This window comes from Acartia tonsa, chromosome 10 (assembly GCF_053477335.1).
Source record: "Acartia tonsa isolate MP-2025a chromosome 10, ASM5347733v1, whole genome shotgun sequence".
NCBI lineage: Eukaryota > Metazoa > Arthropoda > Copepoda > Calanoida > Acartiidae > Acartia > Acartia tonsa.
The window spans coordinates 47272046-47287041 of NC_137269.1; the positions used below are offsets into that span (position 1 = coordinate 47272046).

General features: G+C 32.8%; 1 protein-coding gene across 3 annotated transcripts in view; it reads left to right on the forward strand.

The window, feature by feature from the left end:
- Positions 1–14174, forward strand: part of LOC145330194 (uncharacterized) — a 43831-nt gene extending 29657 nt beyond the window's left edge. The window contains exons 23-28 of one of the 3 annotated variants that reach the window (XR_013883300.1): positions 68–130; positions 4429–4520; positions 5293–5351; positions 9024–9066; positions 11638–13935; positions 14043–14174. Coding sequence is in view for 2 of the 3 variants with exons in the window: in XM_080174793.1 (XP_080030919.1) it covers positions 68–130; positions 4429–4520; positions 5293–5351; positions 9024–9066; positions 11638–11720 (340 nt within the window). In the remaining variant the exon portion in view is untranslated. Of the gene's footprint in view, positions 1–67; positions 131–4428; positions 4521–5292; positions 5352–9023; positions 9067–11637 lie in introns of all 3 variants that reach the window. The other 2 variants (XM_080174793.1, XM_080174794.1) reach the window with 2 other exon arrangements.
- The last annotated feature ends 822 nt before the right edge of the window (positions 14175–14996 follow it).

The window sequence follows — 14996 nt, forward strand, 5'->3', positions numbered from 1 at the left end:
TTACGCTCCGCTAGAGGCCTCTAGGGGCGTAATGCTAGTCACATTGTATAAGAATAAAATATTTTAGAAAGCTATTAGAAGATACCGAGGGCTATATGGAACCAAGATTTCATTCTTCTCAACTTAGCAGGTCAATAAACTGTCAGAGATCTAAAGCGATATGACAATTGCCGATAAATTGATGTACATCCCCAATCATGATACACTGTATTGCCACTTCTATAGATTACAATTAGTGGTTGAAAAGTTTCAACACTCAACTTATTAAAGCAACCAATTAAAATTCACTAAAGTCCCCAAAGTTGTTAAGCCAACAAATAACAAAACTTTATAATATTACTTTGGGGACTAGTTGAATAAAAAGCCCAATGTCCCCTTTCTCAGCTTAATTGAAGCTATGAATTTTGAATTCTTGTTTGCTCCAAAATATTTTTGCAGCCAAAATTCCAATTAAAGGGGGGGGGGGCGTAATGACATAAGCTCTTAAACCGTGAGCAAAATGGTCTAAATATTGAGCTAGACCCTTCAAACTTAGTATATAAGCTTAGTCCTATAGGTATTACATCTAAATGGCAAAAAAATCCAATTTTTTTTATTTTTAGGTTAGGTTAGGTAAGAAAAACCCTGCGGAAATGGGGTTTTTAGGCTTTTTTTTGGTCTATTTTGATGTGGAAACTTGCCTTAAATTGTTTTTTTCTTAGGGTTTTAACTCAAATACACTGTATCTATTCATATGGACATTATTTAAGATGATTCAGCAAGTCGGGGACCGACCCCAGGGGGCTTAGTGGGTGGCCCGCAGGGGTTAAGTTCATTTTCCCCAATATATTTGTTGTGATACATCAAATTATAGGTTTTTTAGGTCAAGGAACTCAAATTCAGAGCTAAAATAAGCATTAGACTAATCTGAAGCTAGCCCCAGCGGGCTAGGTTGGTGGCCCGCAGGGGTTAAGTGCATTTTTTCTAATATATATCTTGTTATATATCAAACTATAGGTTTTTTAGGTCAAGAAACTCAAATTCTGAGCGAAAATTAGCATTAGACTGACATGAAGCTAACCCCCCCGGGCTAGGTTGGTTTTCTGCAGGGCTTAAGAGCATTTACCTAACCTAACCTATAAACTTACTTAGGTATATTTTTACAGGTTTCTTTCTTGAATAAACTGTGTCTATTAATGAAGACTTTATTGATCTAGCAAGTCGGGGACCGACCCCAGCGGGCTAGGTGGGTGGCCCGCAGGGGTTAAGTGCATTTTCCCCAATATATATGATGTGATACATCAAATGATATGTTTTTTAAGTCAAGGAACTCAAATTCAGAGCTAAAATAAGCATTAGAATAATCTGAAGCTAACCCCAGCGGGCTAGCTGGGTTGCCCACAGGGCTTAAGTTCTTTTACCTAAGCTAACCTAAAAACTTACATTTATTATTTTTTTTAGGTTTTTTTTCTAGAATAAACTGTCCATTCATGAGGACCTTATGAATAAACTGTGTCTATTAATGAAGACTTTTTTAAAGATGATCCAGCAAGTCGGGGACCGACCCCAGCGGGCTAGGTGGGTGGCCCGCAGGGGTTAAGTGCATTTTCCCCAATATATATGTTGTGATAAATCCAATTATAGGTTTTTTAGGTCAAAGAACTCAAATTCAGAGCTGAAATAAGCATTAGACTAATCTGAAGCTAACCCCAGCGGGCTAGATAGGTAGCCCACAGGGCTTAAGTGCATTTTACCTAACCTAACCTAGAAACTTACGTTTAATATTTTTTTTCAAATAAACTGTCCATTCATGAGGACCTTATTTCAGATGATCCAGCAAGTCGAAGACCGACCCCAGCGGGCTAGGTGGGTGTCCCTCAGGGGTTAAATGCATTTTTTTTAAAAGTATGTGTTGTCATACATCCAACTATAGGTTTTTAAGGTCAAGAAACTCAAATTTACAGCTAATAAAAGCATTAGACTAATCTGAAGCTAGCCCCAGCGGGCTAGGTGGGTTGCCTGCAAGTCTTAAGTGCATTTTACCTAACCTAACCTAGAACCTTACTTGTTTTTTTATGTTTTTTTTCTGGAATAAACTGTGTCTATTTATTAGAACATTATTTAAGATTTAAGACCCCAGCAGGCTAGGTGCGTGGCCCGCAGGGGTTAAGTGCATTTTTAGTTGTCATACATAAAATTATAGGTTTTTTAGATCCAGAAATTCAAAGGGGTAGTTTCACAAAATGCATTTGAACTTAATTTAGTGAACTGCATATTTTTTCCTGGTTAATTGGTTAAACTACATTTATATGGCATATATTTGAAAGAATTTAAATTTTGATAGTAGAATGTTAGCGGTGGAAGAATTTAATATGCTAATAGGATACAATTTTTAAATTTAATGTATACCACATACCACGAAAAAACTAGCATCAGGTTGCTATTGTGTTTTTTTAGCTCCAAATTGACTTATAAAACCTATAGTTTGATGTATAACAACACATAATTTGGAAAATTTACCCCTGCAGGCCAACCACCTAATCCGCGGGGGTTAGCCTTAGGTCAGTCTAATGCTTAAAATAGCTCTGAATTTGAATTTCTTGACATAAAAAATCTATAATTTGATGTATGACAACACATACTTTAGAAAAAATGCACTACACCCCTGTGGGCCACCCACCTAGCCCGCTGGGGTCGGTCCCCAACTTGCTGGATTATCTAAAATAATGTCCTCATTAATAGACACAGTTTATTCAAGGAAAAAACCAAAGAAGAATAAGTAAGTTTCTAGGTTAGGTTAGGTAAAATGCACATAAGCCCTGTGGAAAATCTACTTAGCCCGCAAGGGTTAGCTTCAGGTAAGTCTTATGCCAATTTTAGCTCTGAATTTGAGTTTCTTGACCTTAAAAACCTTTATTTTGATATATAACAAGATCTATATTGGAAATAATGCATTTAACCCCTGTGGGCCACCAACCTAGCCCGCTGGGGCTAGTTTCAGATTAGTCTTATGCTAATTCTAGCTCTGAATTTGAGTTAACTGACCTAAAAAACTTATAATTTGATGTATCGCAACATATACATTGGAAAAAATGCACTTAACCCCTGCGGGCCACCCACCTAGCCCGCTGGGGTCGGTCCCCGACTTGCTGGATCATCTTAAATAAAGTCCTCATTAATCGACACAGCTTATTCAAGAAAAAAACCTGTGAAAATATAAGTAAGTTTCTAGGTTAGGTTAGGTAAATGCTCTTAAGCCCTGCAGAAAACCAACCTAGCCCGGGGGGGTTAGCTTCAAGTCAGTCTAATGCTAATTTTCGCTCAGAATTTGAGTTTCTTGACCTAAAAAACCTATAGTTTGATATATAACAAGATATATATTAGAAAAAATGCACTTAACCCCTGCGGGACATCAACCGAGCCCGCTGGGGCTAGCTTCAGATTAGTCTAATGCTTATTTTAGCTCTGAATTTAAGTTCCTTGACCTAAAAAACCTATAATTTGATGTATCACAACAAATATATTGGGAAAAATGAACTTAACCCCTGCGGGCCACCCACCTAGCCCCCTGGGGTCGGTCCCCGACTTGCTGAATCATCTTAAATAATGTCCATATGAATAGATACAGTGTATTTAAGTTAAAACCCTAAGAAAAAACAATTTAAGGCAAAGTTCCACATCAAAATAGACCAAAAAAAGCCTAAAAACCCCATTTCCGCAGGGTTTTTCTTACCTAACCTAACCTAAAAATAAAAAAATTTGGATTTTTTTGCCATTTAGATGTAATACCTATAGGACTAAGCTTATATACCAAGTTTGAAGGGTCTAGCTCAATATTTAGACCATTTTGCTCACGGTTTAAGAGCTTATGTCATTACGCCCCCCCCCCCTTTTAGTTATTGTTTTTCAGCAATTATGATTTAAACTTAACAAAGTAAAATATCTATTTGTCGAATTCGAAGTAAATTGAATTGTCTGTAATACGATGTGATACATATCTTTCAGTATGGCTGAGGACCGGTTATAATCCAGCTGATGTTAATCAGTTTTAATCCATATACTGGTAAACTTATTACATGCTTAGATGATAAAAAAATCAGCATTTACTCCTAATGTATACATTAGCTAAGATTTTGATCATTTAAACTTTAGCAGTTTTAAATTTTAAAATGAATTTAATTATCATCATTAAAAATTATCTTTCAATTGATAAAATGAATCCTAAAATTATATAGGACTTTAGATAAGGTGGTCATTTATTGTTGCGTTTTTTCCATAAAGTTGTGTGTTTAGTCAAATGCGCTTGTTAAGTCAAACTGTTCCTAATTATGACCATTTCATTTACATAAATTTGGTGAAAATTAATAACAGTTTGACTTGATAAGCACTTTTTACTAAACGGTAACACATAGCTTTATTGAAAATACGCAAAAAAAAAACTTTTTATAGAACTGATGAGGTTATGAGTGATGAAGAGAGTGGTGTATCACCTATACCTGCTGCCAGCTATGGCACAACTGTGGACCAGTCTAGTGACCACGGTGAGTTGATTCACACAGTTCATTACTCTATATACGAGGGTCATTTTTTTCGCGGAATTTCCGTAAAGTTGTGTGTAAGATTTTTGTCAAATGCGATTATTAAGTCGAATTAGCGCATTTGACTTAAAGCTTACACACAACTTTACGGAAAATACGCAAAAAATTAACCCCTTTTAGTTTTAAATTCCCAATCTTAACTAGATCACTGCCATCTAGATAAAAAGGATGCGTAGATTTCATTTCTGGCAATTAGAAAATCTAAGGATATCAAATTTTTGAGAATGTTAAGTTTGATAATTTCAAGTTTAATTTTTATCCCCTAGAAGTTCCTGCACAATCATGATAAGAAAAACAGAGATTACTTATCTAAGATTCCGTTTAAGTTTAGTTTTTATAGGTTTTTGACAAAACGACTCTATATATGATTTATTGAGTGCCGAATTTGCGTGACCTTATCAAAGCAACGAATAAAAATTTACTCCCTTTAGAAGTGGTTTATTAAGAACTTCATAAAATGAAATTTGTCAGTAATGATATGAGGGAATAGTAATATTCTCGGCTGCTATTAAAGAATAGTGATGATTCCTATGACATATGCGCAACTGGTATATACATTGTTTTTTTCATCTGTGTGTTAGTCATGCTTTTAAAGGAAATATCCTTATATTTTAAAGGTTTCGTGATTTTCTTTAAGTTTCTGCATATGATATACTCTCCTATATATTTTTGTGCTTCGCTGCTTATGGATGTTGTTATCCTTGTTTACATTTAGAGGAACGAGGTAGAAAAGAGTTTAAAGCTAGAGTCGCCATTGAAACAGACCAATCTAAGGTAAAAAGCATGCTGAAAGTGTCCTTGCATGGAGATTCCTTTAAGGATAAGGCAGACTTGGTAATTTTAGATCCATAATCATATACAAAATAACACATACCTCAAAATGTTCTCATCCATTTTCCTAAAAATTTGAATGTAATGGGGAGGGGGGTAGGTATTTTCCTTTGCCTAATCCCTAACCCTCCGGGGCCTATATTTGCAATGCTCTAACCCTGCAGGGGTAGCCACCACCCAATAAAGTCAAACCTAACCTGTTCTAAAGTAATAAACAATAAAAAAAACACCCCCTCTCCCCATTTTAAGTTTCCTTGTAAAATAAACGGGGTGGTTCGATGCTTAAAAAGGCACTTTAAAGGAAAGCGCTAATTTGTTTCATCAATTTTAAGAAAGAAATCGTACAGATCCGGTTGATAATTAAAATATAATAAGGAATTAGATAACAAATATGTAATGAGCTTATCAGTAAACAAGGATGTCAAAATCCATAAGTAGCGAAGGAAATAAAATTAATAAAAGGTATCAGACAGATGAAAAGACAGACTTTTCAAATTATAAATAGCTGTTTCTAAAAAGGGCAGTCATATGTGTGTGTGTGTGTGTGTGCGTGTGGGTGTACTAGTGTGTTTGTGTGTGAGGGTGTATGTTTGTGCGCGTGGGTGCACTTCCGTGTGCATGTGGGTGTACTTGCGTGTGCATGTGTGTGTGTGTGTATGTGTGTACTTGCGTGTGCATGTGTGTTTGTGCGTGTGTAAAAGGTATTCCCACTTATTTTCACTCATTGATGTAATGGTTGCATGTTTTTGTTATTAGTAGCGAAGCTACTCTATAATTCGAAATGTCCGTCCGTCTGTCCGTATGTCCGTCTGGGACAAAGTGGGGGAAACGTGATTTTCTCGGCCCCTATAAAAGATAGACAGCTGAAATTTTTAGTGAAGATTCTTATAACATATGCCCATCTAATCTATACATTGTTTTCTCCATCCGTCTGTTATTTGGGGTGCTAGATCGATTCCTACATTTTCATGTTTTCCTGATTTTCTCAACTCCTTTTTAAGATAATGGACTAAAATTTTCAGGGAATGCTTAAATTTACATTTTACATATTTTCCTAAAGTTTTATTACGATTTTTCTATTAATAGGGGTGCTAGATCGATTCCTAGATTTTTAGTTTTTCTATTGTTTTCTCGATTCCTATTCAGGATTTGCGGCTGAAATTATTAGGGATTTAATATGCTCATATTCTACATTTTTTATCAAGTTTCATTAAGATTTGTCTTCAAATTGCGGTGCTAGATCGATTCCTAGATTTTTTAATTTTCATGATTTTTAAGGTTGCGTGATTTTAAAGGTTTTCTGATCTCCTTCTTTTATCAACGTTAATGTTAATTGTATGACACTGCTTTATAGTATTTTTTCCTGATATATAATCATAATTTTTGAGCTTCGCTACTTATGGATGTTGTCATCCTTGTTTTTTCTAAAAATATACAATCCTTCTTTAATATGTATTAATTATTATTATGTCAAATCCTTTTCAATAGCACAGCTTCTTCATATGTGCTAGTCCGTATGTTTGATTCTTTATTTGCAGCGGGCTAATATAACGATCCACTCCCTTCACCCCATTCCCTCCCCTCCTACTGGATAAACGAATTGGCCAATAAATAAACGGGGAAATAGCAACCTAAATTGACGACAATTTTTCATAATATCCACGTTTATTCTACATTTATTAAACTAATTAGACATGTTAGAATTGTCCTATCGATTTAAACTTTAGTTGAAATCCTATAACAGTTAGGATATTATCACCCCTGACAGATTGAGTTATTTTTACGCCCAACCTCCATATAAAAAAAGCTTGGACGTCCTTGGATATGTATAATTGTATACTAATTTTTATACATACTAGCAGCTGCGCCCCTAGCATTTAGAAAGCGCAGTAAATATAATCGTTACCAGAAAATCCGTACGTCCATTTAAAACATGTTGATGTTTGACTTTTTGGACAACATTTTTTTATATGATATAATTATCCAATTCATCGTATTTATGGGATATTGATTCCTAGGTCAACTAGGTATAATTTCATAAGCGAGGCATCTCTATAATCAAATTGTAAAAATAAAATCCTTTTTTATACCATGTTTTTACGCAATTTATGTACAATTTTGTTTAAACTTAGAAATGAATGTTTTGATCACTAAGTACTGACACTCTACAAGAGTTACTGTTGCTTTGTCTTTCCTTCAGATTTAGAACTTCGCATTTATGTTTGTTGTCATCCTTGTTTTTTTACTAATTACAATTAATAACCGCAACGGAATTATATAACACAACATACGTAAAAAAGAACATTTTTCATACAATTATTCAAATATTTTCTTAGTTATTTCTCGCATCGTATTATAAACGGCTTTCCGCGGATATAGAAAGTACAATTATGAGATTAAAACTACTTTTTAATCTTATGATTGTACATTTCTATATTCGTAGAAAGCTGGATATAAAACGATGCTAGACATAGTTTTTTCGTATGGATGAGAACCGGTTCCTATCCACTGGATTCGAATGAATACGAGAAAAGGAATTTCCTCAAATTTTTATTACTTTTGTTAGGACAAATCATTCATGTTATTATTTTTGCATATTTTTTGTTCGATCTTCTTTAATTATGGTTTTTCATGGAACTGAAACATTTTGCCCCTTCAATATCTTTTCAATAACAAGGATGACAACATGCCTAAAAGCGAAGCTCTAAAAAGGAAGGACAAACAAACATTAACACTTGTAGAGTGTCTTAACTAAATAATCAGAATATAAATGTATAAAAGTCGAAACAAAATTGTAATTGTTGAAAAAATGATTAAATACAGGATAATGTTTAAGGAAATACATAAATTTTAGGACTCGATTATAGAGATGAAGCATAACATTGTGCTTTGTTGTTCTAGGAATCAGTATTCTAAAATTCAGCTCAATCGGATAATATTAATTAAATCACAATAAAATTTGTTGTTAAAAAACTTTTTAAAATCAACATATTAAAAATGACGTACGGATATTCTGATAACGATTATAGAGTTGGTACGCTTTCTAATTCGTACTACTACAGGATTCCCTATTCAAAGTTTGAAATCAATACGACAATTTTAACATGCCTAAATGAACGAAAAAAGTTTTCCGACCCGGACGGACGGACCGACCCTAATTATAGAATTAAAAAGTCGAACTAAAATGTTAAAAAAATACTTAGTACATAATCCAAGAAGGAAACAATAATAGTTATTTCTCGCATCGTATTATAAACGGCTTTCCGCGGATATAGAATGTACAATTATAAGATAAAAACTAGAATTGTCCTATCGATTTCAAACTTTGCATGATGGTTCCTATAATAGTTCTATGATATAATTATCAAAATAGACATGTTAGAATTATCTTATCAATTTGTATGTATGAAGATTCCTTTGACAGTAAGGTACAATTTAGAAAGCGTAGCATCTCTAGAATCATTACCAGACAGTCGTACGTCCATTTAAACATGCTGATTTTTAAAACATAATAACAAGAATTATTGATTGTTTGTCTTTTCTTCCGATTTTAGAGATTCGCTTTTATGGATGTTGTCATTTTTGTATTAAAAAGCTAATACATTTGTTTTCTAGGTGAACTTGCTACAATATGAACGACCTGACCTTTTATCTACAGGTAAGCTTGTGCTCAGAGGATTTAAAGAGATAAGACAATGACCGATAAATTGATGTACATCCCTAATCATGAATTACAAAATCTTCTTTAGATTATAATCAAAGTTAAGGGTGAGCAAAAAAAATGCGTAAATATTTTAAATTCAAATTGCACGGCTTGTGTTAATGGTAGAAAAACGGTATGCATATCGTTAGAACCGCTATGAACTCTAGTTTTTGAAATAAAAAAAAAGATTACTGTGATACGCATACTATAAGAGCTACGTGTTCAAATGTCCCAACTGACTTTAAACTTGCGAGTAAATCATTAAATGGTTTAAGTAAAGGGTTTGCAATAAACTGCTTAGGTACCTTTTTAAAAGTTTAATTGCGCGGCTTGTGTTAATAGTACACCGTTGGAATGTATATAAGATCTAGTATTTGGATTTATAAAAACAATTCATGAGCTACTTATAGTTTATGAGCTACTTAGCAACAGTTTCATTTTTCAACTTCCTCACATTTTTTTTATTTTTCAACGTAGCCCCTAAACTACAAATAGGACAAAAATAGTACTTATATTTCCAAAAAATAAAGCTTTTGACCGTTATGTCGATATACATAGCATTTTTCTACAATTAACACAAGTCGGGCAGTTTCAATTTTAAAATTGTACGCGTTTTTGCACTCCCTCTTTAATGATTTAGTCAAGTTTTAAGTTAGTAGGGACATTTTACCACATAGCTACTAAACTAAACTAGTGGGGCATTTATACTTTTAAAAACTAGAGCTCATGGCGATTCTAATGGTATGCATACCGTTTTTCAACCGTTAACACAAGCCACGCAATTTAGATTTTAAAAATATACGCTTCTTTTGGCTCATCCTATAGTTGTTAAAATGTTTAAACACTAACCTTAAGGTTTGTGTTTGTGTGTAGCCATTGTTTCTTAATTAGCTATGAACCAGCCATTAAAAATTCATTCAAATAAACAAACTTGTAAAGCCAACGAATAAGAAAACGTTCTTATAAAACTTTGGGAACTAGTGTATAAAACAGCCCAATGTCCCCTCCCTCTCTAATATGCTATTTAAACTTCATTCAATTTATTACTCGCGGAGATATTGCTTTATGTTGCATCACAATGTTTTGATTTAAAATAACTCACTAAGAAATTTTATGAAATGAAAAGCAAGGTAGAGTAACACTGTATTCCTTATCATAGTGTCACTAGTAACTAATTTATCTAGGTTAAAATCCCTAGGATCTAGTTATAATCCAATAGGGAAATATTATTTATTGTAGATTCCAATTTTTTCCATCAATTCTCTTTTTTTATGGTTATTGGATAATATAAATTGATACACTAATATTTAAATAAAAACAATAGTTTCTTCTGAACTTTAGTCGAATTTTTAAAGATGGTCTAAGTAGGAGTTTCTTGGTAACTTTAACTGTAATTTATATGGAAATATCGATTTATTTGCTCTATTTCATGAAATCGCATTTTCCCTGTTTTTTTAAAGTATCAGTACTTAGATGTGGGTTTTCTAAAGATGAAAATATATGTTTGATTACGTTTCAAGATAAGACTATAAAACAATTTCGCAGCTGAATATTATTTCTCCCTTTAACGTAGTAAGTGAAAAATTATTTAACACATACTTATTAATCAGAGGCGTGTTAGGAAAGTGTAGAAAGGTTTGTTGGATAAATACCTCTATGTGCCATGTGCCCACCCCCCATGACACGGGTCTACAAAACCCAGGGAATAAGGGAGGGGACAATGGGCAATTTATTCAATTTATGAGTTTTCGCTGAAAGGCCATGAAATCAAGATTTATCCAGAAAATTTTAAGAAAATTGTAAAGGGTATGTTAATCAAATCAAGAAAAACTGTAGAATAAGAAAAAAGTTCTAAGAAAAAAAGCATTCATTTGAAAATTAGATTACCAGTATATCAGACTGACATAACCATTCTGTTTTTAATTACTAGTAAAATCTCCCTGGAACTCATTCACCCCATATTCCTAAATTCTAAAATACCACTATATACAAGAATTGAATTTAAGCGTTCTTAGATTGTTTATTACACAAATATCACAATAAAGTTTTTATCTATGAAATGATATTTTTTGGAGAAAAAAAAAATTTTAAACCCGTAATCTGCTAGAAATTAAGTTTATTGATACTCGTCTGCTATATTCAAAACTAACTCAGCAAGTTAGCGGCAATGATGCGCTAGTACCCTTAATCATTCAGAATCTGCTAAATTCTTGCACATCCCCTTTAAGCCAGTACCCAAAATCTGAGACAACTAAAAATTAAATATTCGATGCATTGTCCCCTCCCCCTTACTCCCTGACAAAACCCCTAATTTCTTCAAGGGGGTTATCAAGGAAATTTAGTCACCAATCCTTTTAATCTAAGTGGGGCGTTTAACAAAATTGGTGCACTCCGCGCAACGATTTCACAAATTAAGTAAGCTTGTTTAACACAGTGGGTGAACAAAAAAAAACCTCTGCACGACACTGTTATTAACTATAATATAATAATTTTGTCTGTTTGTTGTAAAATTTCTTTTGTTTTCAGTGAAACCTGAGCAAACCAGCCAAGATAGTGATCAGAGTGATGGGTCAAATCATTTCCTATTATCCTCAAGTCAAATAGTTTAACAATTGTTCTTACCTATTTTTTATAATGTTTTGAGTCTCAAATTTTAACAGATTTTTATTTATTTTTTTATACATTTTTCTGGATGGTTATATAGACATTTGCGGAAACGCAAAAATCAGGATTTCAGGGGCATTCAAGCCTCAAATTCAAACCCTTTTGGATGCATTAAATTTTTTAAAAAAAAGGGATTGCCATTTTTGGTCCAGATTTAGACTTTCAGTTGACTTTTGAAATTTTATGAGATTGATTTGCCTTTGGCCGTAAGCTACTTTTAAGATGGCCGAAAAATACTAATTTTACTTTTAAAAGATAGAACAGACAGCTAGTTATAGAACTTTTTAAATACTCCTTTAAAAATTAAATACTTAGGCTTACTAATGTCCATTTTTTTTGTTTTTAAAATTCCTGTATCCAAAAAGATGTAATTGATAAGATTAAATGTGCAACACAGTGCGTATGAAGGTGCTTTGACTTTTGTGTCAGAACCTAAATTGGGACATAGTGCATTTCATTACCCTAGGTTAGGTAACTTTATTTCACTTCTCAACAAAATCTAAAATGCAGCCGTTTTTGAGAAAATTAGATTTGAAAATTTCAAGTTCAATTTTCATCCACTTTGATTGATTGATTAGCCATAGTTTCTTAGGGTTTGGGCTTAAGTTAGTCCACTAGGAGTTACCGCATAATCATGACAAGAAAAACAAAGATTATTTATTCAAAATTTTGAACAACTTTGCTTTAATAAAGTCTGTCATAAAATCTCTATATATATATGATTTATTTAAGGCTGAATTTTCGTGACCTTAGCAAAGCAACTGATAAAAATGACCATGAATCAACTCACTTAAGGAGTGGTTTTATGAAGTACTTTATTAAAGCAAACTTGTTCAAAATTTTAAATAAATAATTTTTGCTTTTCTTGTCATGATTATGCGGTAACTCCTAGTGGATGAAAATTGAACTTGAAATTTTCAAATATAATTTTCTCAAAAACGGCTGCATTTTAGATTTGATTAAAAAGTGAAATGAAGTTACCTAACTTAGGGTAATGAAATGCAATATGTCCCAATTTAGGTTCTGACACAAAAGTCAATGCACCTTCAAACGCACTGTGGCAAACAAATACTTTTTAATATTTATTGTTTATATTTGCATAAATTATAACTGTAATTATGAAGTAACAATGATGACAACATCCATAAAAGCGAAGCTCTAAAAAAAAACGGTAGCACAAAGGAAAATGATCACAAGAATATTATTAAAAGGTATAAACTAAACCTTGTTGCAAAATTCCGTAAATATAGGATTCTGTTTAAAAGTGTTTTAAATAGACGTATGGACTTTCTTGTAATTACACAGTTGCTACGCTTTATAAATCGTACCAAAATATTTCAGGAATTAACATCCAAAGTTTGAAATCTAAAGGACAGTTCTAGCAAGCCTAATATAAAGCTAAGAGCTAACCGTCACGCCCGGATACACGTAGAATGTAGATACTTTGTTATAAAAAAGCTTCGCCATTAAAAAGTGCCATATTGGCCTAAATCTTGCATATATGAGATTATACAAAAAAAATTGAATATGATACTTTCTTAAATTAGTCATTTGTTTACACTCAAGTTGCTGAAAATACTTTGAACAAGTTTTGTTCTTAATAATATGATTAAATAGGCCTACATTAATGTTAAATTTTCTATAAAAATCATCTTAAATGTACCTTGAAAAATTTTTAAAACATAGGTAATTAAATTATAGTTACCTACCATGTAATTAATTGTAAATTTTTGTTTTGTTTGTAGTAAGGGATTCTTGTTTAAATGGATTTATTATTACTTGGATCTTATACCAGATAATTATGTACTCTAATAAAGTGAAACTTGTAGCTGGCTAAAATAACGATCCCCCATATCCACCCACTTTACCCAATCATCCCCCTCCTAATTGGATGAACGAAAGGACCATGTTAGCCACCCGAATTGACGATAATTTTTCCCCTGTCACAATATCTAGGTATATTCTATATCCTGTAATGTTCAGAAGAATCCCTTAACTGCTTTATTGACAATGCGTGTAGGTTGTACACATGGTTGTAGTATACATTTTTCAGTATGGCTTTGAAACCGATTATTATCCTGTGGATTAGAACCATTTCTCCGCCATACTGAAAAATTATGTATAGCATTGTATTGTATGCAGTTTTCTACGAATATAAAAGTGTACACTCATAAGATTAAAACCAGTTTTTAGCCTAAACCTTCGGCATCTCGGGGCTAAAAAACTGGTTTTAATCTTATAATTGTACATTCTATATCCGCGGAAAGCTGTTCATAATACGATGCGAGAAATTATTATGATATGGCAGCAGTAGTAAATAAAAATTGTGATATAATTGCTTGATTTTCCTGATTTATACTATTTTTGTACAGTTTCTACAAATAGAGTTATTTATTTAACTTTTTTTTAAATCTTATTTTGATAACGAAGCTACTTTAAAAGTCTAGTGTCATAAGGTGTAGTGGCTAGCACCAGGGATCTAAAGGGATAAGACAATGGCCGATAAATTGATGGGTTATCTCCAAAGTTTATATCTAAAATTACCCCTGGATTAACGAACTGACCAGTAAGTGATGTCCATGTTAGCAACCTGAATTGAGGACAATTTTTCCCCTTTCAAATATCCAGGTATTTTCTATATCATTTGTATTTCTTAATCATACCCTCAGAAATTCAGGGTTACAATGCACTATGTTCCTGACAGTGACAAAAAATCGATTTTTACATTTTGGAAAATACACTTTTAAACAATTGTTTAGTAATATACACAAGTTTTTGGAAATAAAGCCGAAAGAATTAGCTCTTTACTATGAAAAATAAGAATTTGATGTGTAATTACACCAGAGGTTTGGAATTAATTTCCTTTTCATCAAAGTAAACAACTATTTTTTCGGTCAACTAAACTACATTTCAAATCAGTGTGAACCCTTTATTTTTAAAGCTATTTTTGAGTATTATATATTTTTGGAATCAGTATATAATAATTCATACGTTTAGCCTTTAAAAGAAGTCAAATCTCCATTTTTTGTTGTAATTGTAGGTACTTTTCTAGACATACCCGTTTCTTGTAAGATAAACAATTTTCTTGAAATGAAAATTTTACGTTTGGGTCCAGAACTAAAAATGGCAAAGGATGGCAATAAAATCCTCTCGTATGAGTAAATTAGAACTATGTATAATATCATAGAACCTTAGCCTAATCTCCCGAAATCTAGCGAAGT